Source organism: Canis aureus, chromosome 7, assembly GCF_053574225.1.
Source record: "Canis aureus isolate CA01 chromosome 7, VMU_Caureus_v.1.0, whole genome shotgun sequence".
Classification (NCBI taxonomy): domain Eukaryota; kingdom Metazoa; phylum Chordata; class Mammalia; order Carnivora; family Canidae; genus Canis; species Canis aureus.
In genome coordinates, this window is record NC_135617.1 from 40060478 (window position 1) to 40079142 (window position 18665).

Consider the following 18665-nt stretch of genomic DNA (forward strand, 5'->3'; position numbering starts at 1 on the left):
AGCAAGCAATGGGACAATGGGATGGGGTCACTCCTATCCATCTAAATGATAAACCAGAAAAATACTAAGCCTGAAAATAGTTCTCCTCAGGGAGAGTCCTGCCAGCAAAAGTAATTTGAGAAAGAACCAGTCTTTTAAATAATTTTCACTTCAGGACTGATTTAGCTGAATTGTGCTTGTGCAGGTAATGCATGAGTTTCTTCCCTGTCATTAATTGCTATAAACTCAGGAATATACTTTAAAATGAGGTCCTCTATACTTGCCCAAGTTTCATGAGTCCTTCTCTGGACTAAGGATACCACGTTAGACATGTTAAAGAACCACTTGGTCAGTCTGGCTTAAGAATTCAACTGGCCTGCAGGATACTTTTCTGGCCATCAAGAAAAACAGCGGATTTCTTTACTTGGTTTATACTGGATTATAGAAATACCACATAGTGGTATCATCACTATGAAGCTATCTGAAGATCATCACATAGTGTTTCTTCTGACAATTGATAGGTGTTTTCTTGTTCAACTAGTAGCCATGTGCCTTTGGTAAGTATGACATCTCTGAACAATAACAACTTCCTGAATTCTTTCGTTTTGCAACTAGTGAATTGTATCATTCAAAACAGCCGAATTTTAAACACAGTAAAGGCCATGGTAAGGTAATTAAAGAGGAAAGGTGGGTCTTATTGTAATTATATACTCAGTTCCACAAAGAATTGAAATTCAAATTAAATTATCTTTTAGGGGGTGGGGGAATGGGCATAATGGGTGAAGGGGAGTGGGATGTGCAGGCTTCCAGTTACAGAATGAATAAATCATGGGAATGAAAGGTACAGTATAGGGAATATTGTAATAATGCTGTATGGTGACAGATGGATGGCAGGTACACTTGTGGTGAGTATAGCATAATGTATAGGGTTGTTGAATCACTATGCTGTACACCTGAAACCAATGCAACATTGTGTGTCAACTATACTGGAGAAGCTGTTTTTAGACAACAGCCTTGAGTAATGGAGACAGGAGCAAGGCAAAAGGGCCCATAGTGACTACCGAGCTGAAGGCAAATAGGCTCATTGAACCATAGGCCCTAACTGACCAATGGAGTACCTACAACCAGGCACAGTTCCTAAGATTACCAAAAAAGGGGAAATTTCATATATTCCCATATTCTCTTATTCTGCCCTATAACTATAGCCCCTCACTACTGCCCCGTGGCAGATAGTCTCTCCTTTACTGTTCTGCCCACTGCTCCCTTGCAGTGTATTTAATAAACTTTTATCTCTTTTGTTCTATCTTAGATGAATTCTTTCACTGCTTGCACTGCCTTCCCCCATCCAACTGAGATGCCCCAAATATACTTTAACAAAAGAATTAAAAATAGATAAATAGTCTTTGTTCAGAAAACAAATTATACCATAAGCAGTGCAAAAATCTCATGTTTGTGTCACACAAATAAGTGCTTCACATACATTTCTCATTTAGTTAATCTAGAAACACAGTTTCTAATCTAGAAACAAAAAGATGACATTAATTATTTATCTTTGGGAATATGTCGTATATTAGAATACGCAGCATGAAACACCGAAAAAAACTCAAACATTTGCTACTTGGTAAATAATAATCAAAGCAGAATATATTTTTATTATAAGGATTACAATATGAATTTTACATTTGACTATAATTTGAATTATAACTCTTATTCAAGTATTCTTTTCTATTTGATGCTTTATTTCTTCCTGTTATCTCCCTCATTCTCCATAAATATGTTCACGTCATGGTGAAATTGACTATTTGAAGGCAATTGTTAATAAGTATGAGGAATTAGAAGAGAAGCCAAATATATTAAATGTTTTTTGATACTTCATAGGCTGGGAGAATCTATTTACTGCTGAGCAATACCAACTACGTATATAAAATATCAAAACAACCACTAAGATTTTAGTAAGATGGTGGCTTTAAATCACAGAGAATTTATCTGTTTCCTTGCTTAGTCTCACTTATTCCTACAGGAAAAGCCCCATTAATAAAACAGGAACATGTATAAAAAAGGCATTTATTTAAAGGCAATGACTGTCACTCTAAAGCAAAAATATTCAAAAGATCCCTAAAAAGAGAGATCTACTTTCAAAATATAGTCATCGTTTAATGGAATTCTCTTCAATTATATGATTACTATATGACTATCTTCTTTTCTTCCTCACAGTTCTGTGAGGAAAAGTAATTAGCAAGTAGCTTACAACATGTATAATTTGTCATAATTATTATAGATGCTCATTCTGTCTAAAATACTTATTGAAGAAGCAAATGACTGATCATGTCCCAGAAAACTAAATACAGGCAACACTGTCTAATTTGAGATTATCTCTCCCCCTTCCCTTCTTATGGCTGTCCAATTACATGACATTTTATGAAACAAAAGAATGGTGCTGGTTTTGTTCTATTTAAAAATAAAACTAGATTTATGAAATGCAGAAGAACTCACATGATTGTCTGAATGGAAATTTTGGATGACTAAGGCACTTCTATTCTCTGTAGTTTCAGTAGAAGGCTATAAATTTGTAAAACAAAGATGGCTTGAATTTTGGGTTCACTGCATCCCTCAGCACCAATCTGAATCCCTATCCACAGTTTTCTTTGCCTCTGAGTCTAGTAACCTTGTGGAGTTTAAGGACTTCGTCATAACTCAATCTGGGATATTGCACAATCCTTGAGGTTTTTCTACATCAGCCCTCCCTATTAAGCCATCTCTTTATTTTAACTGTTTCAAACTATTCTATTTTCACGTCTCTTTTCTATTTGACCCTGGCTATTACAGTTCTTATTTATTTCCTCAGGAAAAATTCTACTGATAAACCAGGTGTACATGTAAACAAAACATTTTTTTAAAGACTTGGACACTTGGTGCACCAATGATATCATAGCACACGAATATATTGCTTAGTAAATGTTTGAATCATTTGTATAGCAATGGAATGCATTTAGTTAGAAATATTTAGATATAACTACCATCCAAACAAGTTTAGAAAGATTTCTATCATCAATATATTAAGTCTAACTTAAGTGAAGTAAATATTTTAATTATTGAATTGTTTCTATGGAATGCACAAGGCAAGTTAGATATTCTACTTCAACATATTTTCATGAACACAATATATTGTTACAGATGCATGCATAAAGAGAGATATTTACCTTTTCACCAATTTCTCCTTTGCTGCCTTCAAAACCTTGCTCTCCCTGTAGAAGAGGAATATGATGTATATAATAATAGGAACTGTACTTTTACCACAATTATTACAATAATAATGACGTTTCCAATAGCAGAAAATCAATAATTATAAATAAAAAACATTTCTCATATGTAAACTTTAAGCCAATATTAACTTAGATGAAACTTAAATATTTCTAAAGAGTCCAACTACAGCTTTACTACAGTAGTCAATGCAATGTAATCTCCATAAACCTGAATTTCTCCATATATTGAACCTTTCTCATAACTGTTTTGAGAATTGAACACATCAACACAGTGCCTGGCACTAAGTTACCATTATCATTATTATTATTATTATTATTATTACTATTACTATATATTTCAGTAGATCCAACAGTAACAGTTTTCTCAAGGTGACATCTAGGGAATGCTGTTCCAGTGAGAACTGTGTGATGAACGAGTTCACGTTTGAACACCTAAGACTGGGTCCAGCTCTGACACCAGAGCCACGCATGCTCTTTACCACACAGATCTCCTGCTTCGCAGTCACAGAAAGGGGATTGCTGGATATAGCACTGCTGGCTTTCAATCGCCATAATTACCCCAAAAGGTATAAGTCCCCTGTTCTTCAACTAAAAACCTTCTCTGATCTGACAAGCTTATTTTCCCACTTAATTCCGCACAGATATTCATAATACTGATGTTTGAGTCATACTTTCAAACAAATATTTATTGACTGTCAGATATATGTCAGGCACTTAAGACAACATAACCAGCAAATGAGTGCTAGAGATGAGTCATCCTCACCCCTCCACCCACAAGATGCACTCAACAAACAACTGAGGGCACAGGGATGAAGAATTTCTTATCTCCAGTTTTTTCTGTAATACTACAAAAAGGTGACACTTGATACAATTAAAATCCATGTGTTAGAAAAGGAATGCCAGCTTTCTTTTTTTTTTTACTATAAGTATAGTCTCTGTTTATGTGTTATGAATAATATATCATTATATTATATATATCATATATGTATATGTGCATATGTGTACACACATACACACAATTAAATTTTTGTTTCTGCTTCATCTGCCCTTAAAAAAGTTAAGACAATAGGTAAGTATTTGGGTATATTTGCCACCGAATGCATGGTCTGTCTTTATTCTAGCATTTTTCCTAAAATATGGACTTTAGCTTGATCTGTTAATTCAAGCTGACATCGAAGCTGCTCAACACCCCCAGTACATCAGCCACAATGTCAGCATGATGCAGCCACCACAAACAGCTGCTGGAAAGTCCAAAACTATTTCCCAGCAGATAAATCTGCACATCCCTTGGCTTGCAACTCAACTCACAGATGCAGCACATGCTGTATCAATGGGTTTTGTCTAGAGCTGCTGTGAAGAAATTCAGAAGCTTGCCATTTCACCACTGCCAGTTTCAGTCTTATTTTCTTTATAAAGCCAAATCAGGGAAGATTTTTCAAAAGCTGTAACTATAAATAAATGCGTATCTTCTTTTAATGGTAATTTTAGCTACAGAGAAAAATCTAGATGTAATAGTAACTTCTGACGTCTTATCGCTAAGACCTGTAAAACTTCCAGAGCATAGAAATGATATGGTTGGCCTGGGTGGGCATCTAAAATTGCATCAATAATGCTCTTCCCTGTGGTGGGATTATCTGGGTGGTGTTATGACAGCTGGCCCCACCTGAAACAGCTCCCCATCCCTCCAGGAAACTGGAATAGACCAGACTCTGTGCTTCCAGCAATGCTGATCATATTTCTTGCCAGAAGAAGAAAGCAGCCTTGGGACAATACAAGGGTACAAATGAAGTTCACCTTGGTAAAGAGAAAGACACTCGGCACAGAAGAAGTAGCATAGTTGATGCAAAAATTTTTAGTTATTATGAAGCTGTTCTGAGAGATTTTTTGAAGATATTAGTTATAGCATCTTTGTAATATTTGATATTTTATGTCATTGTAACTATTATGTTTAGTCAATCTGGGGTATACAAATAGGAAGGTAAATAAAATAGAACCAAATATAGTCAAAGACCGTAAAAATTGTTTCACTCTTCATTTTATTTTATTATTTATTTATTTATTTATTTTTTCTTTAGGTCAAAATTTAAACATTTCTTTTTTTTTTAATTTATTTTTTATTGGTGTTCAATTTACTAACATACAGAATAACCCCCAGTGCCCGTCACCCATTCACTCCCACCCCCCGCCCTCCTCCCCTTCTACCACCCCTAGTTCGTTTCCCAGAGTTAGCAGTCTTTACGTTCTGTCTCCCTTTCTGATATTTCCCACACATTTCTTCTCCCTTCCCTTATATTCCCTTTCTCTATTATTTATATTCCCCAAATGAATGAGAGCACTCTTCATTTTAGATTCTAATAAGTGAAACATGTCCAGAGCAGCTCTGTATACTCCCATGGCCCCCAGAAAACACCATCATCGACTTCTCTGGAGAAGCATGTTGCTAAAGCTCTCTGATAAAGCTCTCCTATAGTGATTTCTTTGAGAAGGGATTATTTCCACAGATTCTCTTTGAAAAGACCATTAATTGGCTTTCTAAGAGCTTTCCAGGGATTTCAGTTTCATCAAACAAGTTTTCTGAATCTCTACTATATTATGGAAAATTCAGTTTTTTAAGATGTTAAATTCTTAACTTGTAAAGGACATTTAAAAACTCTTTACCTTTTGACCAGGTAAGCCTGGAGCTCCATGTAAACCATTTTCACCCTAAGAGAAGTACAGAGAATAAATTTTATTAGCCATAAAAAACAAATGAATAAAGAAATTTTTGCAGTTCTAGTGTTGTGGGGAAAGGTAGCCAACACTGAACATCTATCACATTTAGGGGCTTTCTGTCTATCCTTCCTTATCTTACAACTGTAGAATTGGTACTTGAATTTTACAAGATAAGATAACAGTCTATTGGGTGCCAGGTAGTTCAGTGAGTTAAGTGCCTGACTCTTGGTTTCATATCAGGTTGTGATCTCATAGGTCATGATATTGAGCCTACATCAGGCTCTTCAGGGAGTCTACTTGAAGATTCTCCCCTTCTGCCCCCACAACTCATGTGTGTGTTCTCTGTCTCTCTTTTAAATAAATATATCTTTGGAAGGAAGGAAGGAAGGAAGGAAGGAAGGAAGGAAGGAAGGAAGGAAGGAAGGAAGGAAGGAAGGAAGGAAGTCTCTGAGTCATGTTCAGGATCATCCAACTTGTGGCATGACCTAAGATTTGAATTGAGTTCTAACTCCACAGCCCGTGTTTTCCCAGCTATTTAGTATCCTTTTTTTCATTTTGTCTTTCAAGCCTCCGGACATAATATTTAAGTCTGCATAGGTTTTCCATGGGCCAGGCACTGTTCTCACAATAAATCTATTGGGTAGATACTATTATGATCTTCTTACAAGAGATGATTACACAGCCAGTAGCAGTTAGAAATGTGATTCAAAGACATATACTTCAGCTCTGTGCACACAACCACTCCCACTGTCTCATGGAGAAAATTCATTTCTGGCTTGTAAGGGACCTCATCTAACAACTGAATGTATCTATATATCTATTATAGATATATATCATATCTATCATAGTCATAGATATACAGATATGTAGTAAGCATATATATATATCTGCTCAAATCTGTTGATTGTCTTTAATCGAAGACATACTCAATGCCATTTTACTTGAAACAATTGCTTATAAGAATTTTTAGTTCTTTCCATTCATCTGGTTCTGGTCTTGGGTAAAAAGGTTTTTAGCAGATATTTATCAGTTTCCATTACTGGAGTTGATGGAACATTTTTTTGACAAACCTGCCTTGTAAACAGCACACCAGCTAGAATGAGATACTCCTGAGAGGATGTGCATATTCTCAGAGGAGCCTTAGGAATTTTGCTGCTTACAGGAGCTGACTTTGACTCTTGAGTTTCCGGGCTTACACAGTTCAAAATAAATTGACAATTCTATTTATCTGCTTTATTTCTAGAAAATCTTTTTTTTTTAAAGATTTTATTTATTTATTCATAGAGACACAGAGAGAGAGAGAGGCAGAGACACAGGCAGAGGGAGAAGCAGGCTCCATGCAGAGAGCCTGATGTGGGACTCGATCCCCGGTCTCCAGGATCAAGCCCTGGGCTGCAGGCAGCGCTAAACCGCTGCGCCACCAGGGCTGCCCTATTTCTAGAAAATCTAAGTAATTTATAAGACAACAATTCTTAAGCACTACCTAGAATGAAGTCAGATACCGTTCTTAGAATTTTTAAATAAAATTCAAATATATGAAGAAAAAAATCACATTTTCAAACTTTAAAATAGCAATAATATATTCTGTCTAAATCTAAAGAGATCTTTATCATTTCATTAATTAATACATTTTGAAAAGGCTTATATAAAAGTCATTTATACCATTCTATATAGACACACATATTATTTTAAAGACTAAGGCTGTTCTTAGATTAAATCATCTAAGTTTTTCCATGTTATAACTGCTAACATCATAGAATATAATAAACACTAAAGGCAAAATTTTGTTGCTAAGTGAAATTAAGCATTGAAGCATCAGTAAAATACAATGTACTTAATCATGTAATAAATATATTTTTTATTATTTAAAGTAATAAATATATTTTTATTTAAAAACTATTATAGTTCTAGATTTCAGGCATTATATAAACTTCCCATTTCATTTGATAAAGTGGTAGTAAAAGCACATTATGTATTTAATGCCAGGGAACATTCTGTGGAAACTGAGCTTCTGTTACTCATCATAGAAGTATGTCCACTTGTCTATAAGGAGTAGAATTATTTTCATCGGTTGGTCTAATATAATGTTTTATATCATATTACAAGTTACACATGATAACAAGATGTGGCATGTAATCCAGTAAAGTACACTGATACAGTATTCACTGCCAAAAATACTTTTTGGGGGAAAAAAATAGGGATAGTATCTCTTTCTCATTTTCTTTGCCGACAGCCCACTCCTATGCACTCTGTGGCTAAGGTTCTGGCACCTCAAATCCTACTTCTGGCATTGTCAGGTTAGGGTTACACCCAGAAACACCCCTAATTTGGAACCAGAAATCTCTAAAGCTGTGATATTAAGACTCTTTAGTGGACACAGATTTTATGATTATTGCAATTAAAATGTTACATTTTCCTGTGGCCAGTGTTCACTGGTCCCCATTCTTTCCTGACTAGGAATTTGTTTTGTAAACACAATCCTAAACTCCCAGATAACCCAATGGACACCACTGATTACTCTCAGGAGAAAAAGCCAGTTTCACAGACCATGAGGGGGAAGATTTTGAGATTCTGAGTGGACACCATTGAAGTCTAAAGTTTGCAATACTGGTATTCAGAAACCTTTTTATTTTTTCCTCACTGATTTTCTTGAAGTTATCAGAGATGGCCTACTTAGAAACTTTTAATAATTTTAAACTACTTGTCATTTTTCTAGTTCCCAAGGGATAAATTAGCATTTTTGTTTTTGTCCCTATCTAAAAAAAAAAAGAGAGATTTGTTAAAGTAGCACAAAAACGAAAGAAGAAAATAGCCTTAAAGAGCAAACTTTTGTTTAAAAGATTCATGGATAAATGACGATTCCATCAGGATTTTTATCCAAAACCTAATACAGCTTGAAGTCAAATGGAATTCTAACTAGGAAATAAATGATTATCTAAAACTACTGGATTGACAGACATTAGCTGCTTTTTCTGAACTCTTGCAGTTCCTCCTTCCAGTCCTAGAACAAAAAAGAAATAAGAAGGTTCTCTTTTGACTTTTGATCAATATTTTAACTTATTATTGAGGGAATATTACAATCAATGTTTCCCACAGCTACCATAATATTCCAAACTCGCTTCTGAGGAATATACTTTCTATTATAGGTTTTTCCATCAAAGGACCTATGTCCTTTTCCTGTTACAAATTCAAGCTACACAGAAGGACAAGTGAATGAATATGTGTAATATCAAGTGGAGCCAAATCTAATGTTGCTGCTGATAGCACTGTTGCCATGTTATTACTGTAATGCATAGCTCATCTCTGACTTCACAAAGCGATCTAAGAACCCTTTCCAGAATTCAAAGTAGCCTCTTTGAGAAGCTTTTGGAAAAAAACTAAGGTGTGACTTAGGGCCAGCTGATGGCTTTCTGAAAAACTGATCAAAGGATTTCATTTTTACCTCCTTTTTATCACTGCACATTTCCCTGAAGTAAGCACAGCTAGGCATAAAAGATAAATTATTAGTTTTCCTGATTCCTTTGACATTAGAGTCTGTCTTTTCTTATTATGCAGGAAATACACATTGTCTGAAGGACATTTGGTAAGAAATCACATTCCCCAAGGCTATCGTTTCCAAACCTAGTCCCAATGAGACCAAGTAAAGAAAGGAAGATTAAACAGGTAAATGCAAATTTGCTAATAACTACACCTAAGCCTAGAAAATAGAAAGTCATACACTAAGTTGCAGTGATTTTTTTTTTTTGGTTTAAAAAATTAGGCATTCACTCTCTGATTAAAAAGTCTGACATCCTATTATATAACACTGCTTCCATACTTTAAAATGAAATGATAGGCCAAATTAAATTTTTAAGCATGTTTTCCAGAACTTAATCTCTTGTATGAATATATGATACACTTGGAAATACATTGATATTTTCCCACTAACTCATATTTATTAAGAGAAGATATACTTAAATTGAATGTTGAGTGAAATAGCTAGAAAAATATCTGAAATGGAATGCCAGAATTCTTGCATGAAAACTAACAAAAGAGGTAGCTAAAAGTAAATGTGATTTTGCTTTTGTGTAACGCTAACTTGACCTTTACATTTCTGACTACAGGTCAACTTTACTCAGGACATAATCTTCAGAAATTGAATTTTTATGGTTCTTAAATTGTTGCCACTCTACTAAAATTTCAGGAAATAAAATAGATACCTCCTACTTTTTTTCAGACATTTCATCCAGTCTAAGTTTTTTTATTTCACAGAGGAGTATTTTTCCCTTCTATTTTGTTGGACTTTATTCCAAGACATAAATTGTCAAGTTAAAAAGTATATACTGCATAGAGTTTAAAACTTCAAACTTTCTGAATTCTTTGTATTTGCTGGATCCTTAATGCAGCAAATCCATTGGGATACATTATCATATTAATGTTCAAGATAAGGCAAATTTATATGCTTAACCATAAAGTGAACGAGCTTGTTACTTATTATTACTTAGTCTTACGGGTCATTTCAAAGGGAAAACCAGCTCACCAAAGGTAAAATATAGTCGATACATGTCTTAATCATAGTAACATAAATATAGGGAGTTAGTAGAAGCTGAATCTAACACCTACTATCTCAAAAACTACCAACCTGAGTGTATGTGTTTGTGTGGGCACACAAGTTTATGCAAGTGCACATACCAAGGAAACAAGCAGGATGGATAGTCTTAAAAATAGGGGCAAGAATAAATTTGTATATTTATACCCACTACCTCCATTAAAGAATTTGTTGAGGTACTGACTCTACTGAAGCTTCTTTATTAAAGTCAGGCACTTTTGCTGTTTAATTTGTGTTTAATTTTGGAGAGCAGAACAAAGCAATGTGGATAGTGCAACAATGCTTTCTGAACTCAACCTTCCCCCAAATTTCTGCACATTAGTCTCATTTCACAAAGGAAAAAAAAATCTTATGGATCTTATATGTGACATCCCTTTATGTCAATATCAAGGCTACTCAGTAAATCAATAAATTTTCAGTGATAGTTTGGAGTCCCTTAATGAATTCATCATCGTTTTCTGGGCACACACTGGTTACACAATATATCTTTTAAAATGTGGAACTCAGGGAACATCTGGGTGGCTCAGTGGTTGAGCTTCTCCCTTCGGCTCAGGGCATGATCCTGGAGTACCGGAATCAAGTCTCGCATCAGACTCTCTGCATGGAGCCTGCTTCTCTCTCTCTCTGCCTGTATCTCTGCCTCTCTCTGTGTGTCTCTCATGAATAAATAAATAAAATTTTTTTTTAAAAATGTGGAACACCGAACTCAGCACATCACTCCAGAAATGGTCTCACCACACAGAATAGAAAACAAAAGTGTCATTATATACCACACACACACACACCCCTTGTTCTAGATACTATATAGTACTCCTATTTATACAATTTGCTTTTTTAAAGCTAAATTACTTATGTATACATTGAGCTTAGAGTCAACTCTAACCATTAAGTTTTCCTTTCAAGGGACTATATCTTACAATCCTTCAACAAATCAATTGAATGAAAATTGTACTGAGTTATTAAAATTTAAAAAACAAGAAAATACATAATTTTGAAATTATTTGGACAGGTAAATAATTCTTTCCATATATAACAAAGTTAAAGAACTGAGACTTGGCCAATGTAGAGCCCATTAGAAACCGGGGCTCTTACATATTTGTGATTTTTTTAAAGCAGAGAACAAGTGTTTTGGCTTTTCACTATATTGTGAGACTAGCTGTAAGGCAGTCTTTAAGTAAACTCGAAGCTTCATAAAAGCACTAAGGAAATAAAAGACATTTAATGTGAATCATCTCCTAAAGTGACATCTGAATCAAGTATTCTGACAAGTGAAAGATGATTTAAGATATAAAGAGGACAGTGTCATCAGTAAACTCCTAATTGAGGACAGTGAGATACCAGTAAGCACAAACTATTTCCTGTCCAAAGTATTCCTCGTGATGAGTAATTTATAGTTCTGCTCCATATCAATTACTTCTAGTAGAGCTTAAATGCACTCGAGTCATTTGTTATTTATCTTTAGCCCTGAGGTAAATGATTGTGAAGATATAGAGAAAGAACATGCCTTAGCAATCTTGTAAGAAAGGCAGGAGATTTTTTTTCAAACCTCATTTGGAAAAAAAAAGAGAACATGGTAACCTGAAATTTATGCTTTCAAGAGAATAAAGAGCATAGTTTCTCCAAGAGAAAATGGGAAGCAAATTCTGGAGCTGCACACACTTCTCTCTATTTGATTTCACTCTAGGAAGCAGCATCTATAAGCTTTGCTAGGTGGACAAGAGATTCTCCTGATCTCCTATTTCAATGAAGCATGTTTTTGCAGAAAGTACAGAAGACTTGCACTGAAGATCCACTGTCTTTTCCAATTCCCCATCAGTATGGTTCTAATAATCATCTTCAATTTCTTTTTTCTACTGCCCTGGGGCTAAGTCCACTTGAGTTCTGAATAACTCAACAAACACTTATCTAGAATCAATCAGGTGCCAAATGCTGGGTCAGGTGCTGGGAGTTAGAGGAACAAGATCTTGTTCTCCTGGAGCTCACAGTGGAGACAAAGACACAAACTATGTTGATAATGTAAATAAAGTACTATGTTGGCAGAGAGAAGAGGCTATTAATTTGTCTAGTGTCAAGGAAACTTTACAAAAAATACCTAATTTTTCTTGAGCTTTGAATTTAGTAATCTGTGAAAATGCAGTGATGGTAAGAGGGAAGAAGGGCACCATTTGTGTATGATCATGTTCTTGAATTTTCTACTCAGTACCTAACAGGTTCATTTAGTACCCTACACTGGCTATGTCTGACTCTCACTTGGATAGCTAAAAATCTCCTTTGGGCGGAGCCACTTTTAGAAAATTCTAGTATCTGAAATTGTAGATGTCCTTATCAAATACCAATTACATCTTTATATTTATTGTTGAGTATCTCAGCAATCTTCCCCAAGGATAAAATAATTAGTCACTAAACTATGCAGAGAAACAGAGAATGTGTGATCTTTTTTATGGCAATATTTTAATATTTATGTACTAGATTCTCATAGTGCATTAAACCAAATAGGAACATTAGCAGAATAAGTTCTTGAAATATGGCTGTTTAGCAAATAAAAGTCAAGTGCCTGGGTGCCAGATCCACTGCATGTGTTGAGCCTGTCATCCATCTGTTGTGTTCTCTGCCAACTGCTCTACTTGGGGTGTGAGTGGAAGGCATTAGAAGGGAATAAGAAACCATTAAGAAATAAATTCAACTGCAGAGTGAGCAAGTTTTTCTTTTTTTCTGTCCTTCTGTTACCTCTATTCCTCTTATTTTTCTGCTTATTTTACTGCTGTATTGCATCAAAATAATGCCTACAAATGAGACAATTAAATGAGACTTACTCCATGTAATGGCATTAATTTTTCACTGATAATTCAAGTATCATTCTTGGAACTTCAGTAAGTGAAGCCAACAGTAGGTTGACAAAACTGCTTTCTTAAAAAAAAAGTTCAATTCTATGTCCAGATTTGCCTCTTTTTTCAATGCAGAATTTTCTGAAATATAGTAGTATACAGATGATTCTCTGTTTAAGAAGTATTTTCTTAAATATAAAGCTCATCCTTGTTTTGTAAACCTTGACAAGTTCATAGAAAAGATAGAGTCCATTGTTAGAATAAAGGAGCTGCCCTTGCTTTTATTCTTCTCAGTTAGTGTTTCGATTCCTACAATAAATTGTTGCATTCGAATAGGTATTTTAAATTTTTAAAAATTTGGGCAGACCTCTGCAATTAATACTAATTCTGAATTTCAGTGGAAAATGAGGTGAAACTTGATAATATAGATGGAAAGCCAAATGACTTAAAAATTCTCTAGTTTTTTCAATAAACGCCTATAAGTTTCTGAGTCTCGAAGGTATTACTGCTACATCTGGATCAGGGCTGTCTCTGAGTTCATTTTAATTCACAACAGCCACCGGCCTTGTCTGCACTTTCAGAAACTCTAACAGCATCTGCCTTTATTTCCTGAAGCTGCAGTCGTCTCGTAAAACATCTTTTTAAGGGGAAAATCGAGATTCAGAGATCACCGTCATTTCATTTTCCAACTGAAAAAAAAAAATACAAAGGCGGACAGGGAACAATGGATATGCCCAGTTGAGTCTTACCCTGCTGCAGAGATTGGGGGCTTCAGAGCATATGGTGAAAAGGCTGTCACACAAAGCGCCTCGGCATGAGGATAGATAGCCTGGCTGGTTTTAAGTCCGGCAACTTGGCAACTCTCTCATCATGTTATCAGATATACTTCTCAGTGCTTTAATGCATGTGGCTTTTTGCCTCTAGAAGTTCAATATTTTTTTTTAAATAAACTCATGGTGTTAAGCACTTTTGTTTTTGACCAAATATACAATAAATGTGTATGTGTGTGTGTGTATATATATATATATATATACACGTTTGACCAAAAGAATATACTTTATATATATACTTATAATAGATATATAAGTATACTTACATTAGTTATACATATAATTATATATCAAAAGCATATTGCATAGAGAACATAAAGAGAATTTTCTAGGTTAGATGCTGAGGTAAGGTAACCTGGAGAGTGTGGACATGATTGGTCTGCCAGGAGGTGGGTGTGCAGAGCAGATAAGGACCTCCAATTGACCAGGTATGAGAATTTTGAAAGTTGATTTCAAACATACTTTTGAATTTGGAAATCAAACAAAATCATGTTGCTTTCATAATATTTTGAAAGATAAAGTGAAACAAAATACTTTCATTCAGTGAAAAACTCATATGATGAAGATTTTTAATTGGTAGACACAATTTTATGAGGGTAGGAGAGTCAGAATCTCTACGGTTGGGTAGATTTTAAAGAGGGTCGGAGGCGGGGCATGGATTTAATGACAAGGAACACAGTTCCTCCTGCAGCAGAATTGAGAAAAACCTCTGTATAGTTCCTTCTCTAGGTAGTAGGCAAATTTAAGATATAATTCAGAACTGTTTGTGCAAAAGAAATCTGGATACTTGAGGAGCTACATCCAGATGAAGTAATAAGGTAAATGTGCAAAAGCTATGAACTCATATATGTAAGATTCAAGTTCTGGCCCCACCATCTGTTAGCTATGAAACACTGGGGAAGTTATTATTCTATCTTAGTTTCTTAATCTGTGAAACACCAATGATAATAAATCTTATATCAGAGATACTGTGAGAAATAAATAATATAAAGAAGTCTCTTGACAGTGTTGAACACATAATAATAATTGAGTAAATGGCTGCTATTATTAATATTGTAAGAATTTATGCTCATACATATTTCAGCTAAATAGAAAATTAGTTGTTTTGTTAATATGCAAACATTAATTTGTTTTTAGAGGTCAAAATTATCTAAGATATGTGTGACTTTTAACATTTTCCACTAAATATATTTTGAATAAATAATATAAATTCCTTCAAATAAGTTCTAATTTAGTTCCATAGCAAGCCTAAATTTAGAATAATATAATCATAAAACTGTTTTCTCTTAAAATTATATCTATTTACCAAATACAATCGTCCCACCCTTATCTGCAGGCTTTATTTTTCAAGACCTAAAACCACAGATATTACTAAACCCTATATATATATTGTGTTTTTTCCTATACATATATATCTATGATAAAGTTTAATTTATGAATTAGGCTCATCAAGACATTAACTATATTGTTAATATGGCTATTAACAATATACATTAACAATATAGTTAATATAATTGTTATAACAATTATAACAATAGACAATAAAAGTTATGTGAATATAGTTTCTCTTTCTCTCAAAATATCTTACAGTACTATATTCACACTTCTTGTGATGGATGATGTGAGATGATAAAATGCCTACATAATGAGATGAAGTGAGTTGAATGACGTAGGTATTGTGACATAGCGTTAGGATACTCCTGACCTTCTGACCATATGTCAGATGGAGGACCATCTGCTTCCAGATTGCAGTTGGCTGCTGATAAGCAGATACTACTGTATTTATAGATCAGGCACGAAGCTATCATTTTTTATGAATAATCTCATTTAATCCTTAAAACTACAAGTAGATACAATATAATGCCCATTTTAAAAATGAGACAACTTAGGAAAAAACCCAAGAGACATGCCTTGAAATTACAGATTGATGATTTGAGTTGAGTTTCAAACACAGGCAATCAAACACCGTAGTTAATATCTGATTGTTACAAGAGTGATGCCTATCTTTTACTACATACTTACTCTGTGAGAAAATTATTTTCGTGGAAGTTTTCTTAGTAAAATAAACATTTTAGGGACAAACTGTAGGTAATTAAGCAGACAGAAAATTGGTTGTAGCAATTAGGCTCCATATTTATTGAACTTTTATTATCACATTTTTAGGATTAATATGACTAGAAAATAATTATTCCTGTTTTTTAAAAATATCCTCACTTCTCAAAAAAAATCTGGTATATGACATACATAAATGAAATAGGGAATGAGGTAATTTTTTGTTTGAAATATTCAAGTAATGAATACAAGCATGCTTTGAGTTTTATGTTTGGAGGTAACGTGGTGGGCAGGATTTGTCCAAATCCTCACCTCCTTTTCCCTCACATACTATGAGGATGTTGTGAGCACATGGGTGCATATGTGTATGTGCATGCATGTATGTATGTGTGCATGTACATGTGTGATCTTACACATTAAGTGATTTACTTCTCATGGAAATTAGACTATCCAGCTTACTCATCTTGGCTGACAGTGGTTTCTGTCCAATCAAGCTTATCAGAAGTCACCAGTGACTAATAACTAATAACAATTGCTACACTTGCTATATAAGATAGATTTTCTTACATGAACTCAGAACAGAATATTTACCAAGTCTCTTAGGCAAAATCCTAGCTGTGCTGAGTAAATGTAAAGGGTATGGTTATTGGTTGCAGTGTGTTAGCAGTATAGCTGTATGTACGTATAAGGTTAAATTGCCTAGTACAAGTTTTATAAGGTGACAAGTATCAGAATTACAAAAGAAGACAGTTTGATGCTCTAGTTCTTTATCCTCCATGACTTCACATATCCCATCAATTGATTTCATAATATAGTGTTGTTTAGTGTCCTATTTTTCTCCTGAGCCATAGAAGAAACGAATACTTTGTTCAGGGCCTTGACTTAAAAAATTTACTGCTATCACCTAGTCAAACTTCAAAGTGTAGGTTTATCTAAGAATGATAGGATTTATATGCAAATCACTTAATTTTTTTATGGTATCACACTGGATGTAAGTATAAAGTATAGTTAATATACAAATTCTACTCTACACTGCTTGGAATATGCTTCACTCCATTAATATAAATCAGCTTTCTAGTTTAAATATTAAACCTTAAAAAATTATGAAAGCTTCACTTTGGGAATACTATAGCTGAGATATATATGTTCAATGGCACTTTGCGTATGTTCTTGTTGCAAGGGAGACAATTCATCTTTTTTAATTTTATCTTTTAACAGAGCCCCTAACATTTCTAAGAAAAAGAACCCCAAAGAATTACAAGTGCTGAGAAGAAGAATCAAAGTCTATAGATACTGGAAGGGTAGTAGCCACTAAGGAGGATCTGTGAAGATGCATGAAACCTGGATCTGAGAGCTAAGTGTACCCTGATACCATATTCAGCACCACTGGAAGCTGCACAAATTCTCTAATTGTCCTGCTTTCCCATAATTTATTGTGTAAAATTATATGAATCTTACTTTACATCCCATAGTAAACAAGTCCAATTATCTATAATCTATTTTATAGTCCAAGTACTCCAGTGATTCTGTTTTTGGCTTTAAAAAAGTTCCCATATTCAAAGTAATTCCAAAAATCCCAGTGATCCGAAATCCAAGCAATCAGATTACTATAATGCATTTTAGGAAGAGGTTGGTGGAATAAGTGTATGAAGCAAATTTGGAATAGGGCAATCTGCTTAGGAGTTAGATGACTGAGTAGTATGCTGTAGGGCGAAAAGCATTTTGAAAGAATTAGACCTTTGAACAAGTGTTTGAAGGAAATTTTACTTATGATGAAGAGTCTGCAATTGATGTCATCAGCTAGCTTAATTAAGCAAGAGGATAGCAGCCCAAATAAACATTAACTTGCAGCAAGGAATTATCATTCAACAAAGATTTTACTGATTCTAACATTTACACTACTACGGGAGTAAGGAATTTGCATATCGGGATAAATAATCACTAAAAGAAAAAAAGTAGCATCAATGAAGTAGTCAGATATCAGACACATTTTAGAAGGACTCAAAAAATATCTGTCCAATTATTTCTGAACCTCCTACCACTTCTGCTTCAGTTATTCTTGTGACAACTGTAGGTTAATAACCACAGGATCAAGGCCTTCTGGATAATGAGGCACAATGGACTCACTTGATAATTAGTGAGCTAAAACAGCTACAGAAACCTCTACTAAATTTATTTTAGTGACGAAGGGCATTTTCTTAGCATCAACCTGTGAAACCTTAATAATTCAGCAGTTTAAGTTATATGTATGTATGGATACACACACATTTATGTATCATGAAAAATAGGACAAGCTTAATTGCAATTTATATTTACAAATATAACAATTCTTAAGGTTTCTATAAAAACTGAACTTAAATATATGGAATAGATAAGTCACAAGAATAAGACACAGCATAGGGAATATAGTCAGTGA

At 34.3% G+C, this 18665-nt stretch overlaps 1 protein-coding gene across 2 annotated transcripts in view; it reads right to left on the reverse strand.

The window, feature by feature from the left end:
- The window catches only part of COL19A1 (collagen type XIX alpha 1 chain), a 311746-nt gene that overhangs the window by 224023 nt on the left and 69058 nt on the right, over positions 1-18665 (reverse strand). For both annotated transcript variants that reach the window (XM_077903490.1, XM_077903489.1), the window contains exons 11-12: positions 5901-5945; positions 3180-3224 (exon numbers count right to left, since the gene is read on the reverse strand). In XM_077903490.1, coding sequence (XP_077759616.1) covers positions 3180-3224; positions 5901-5945 — 90 coding nt within the window. The remainder of the gene's footprint in view (positions 1-3179; positions 3225-5900; positions 5946-18665) is intronic.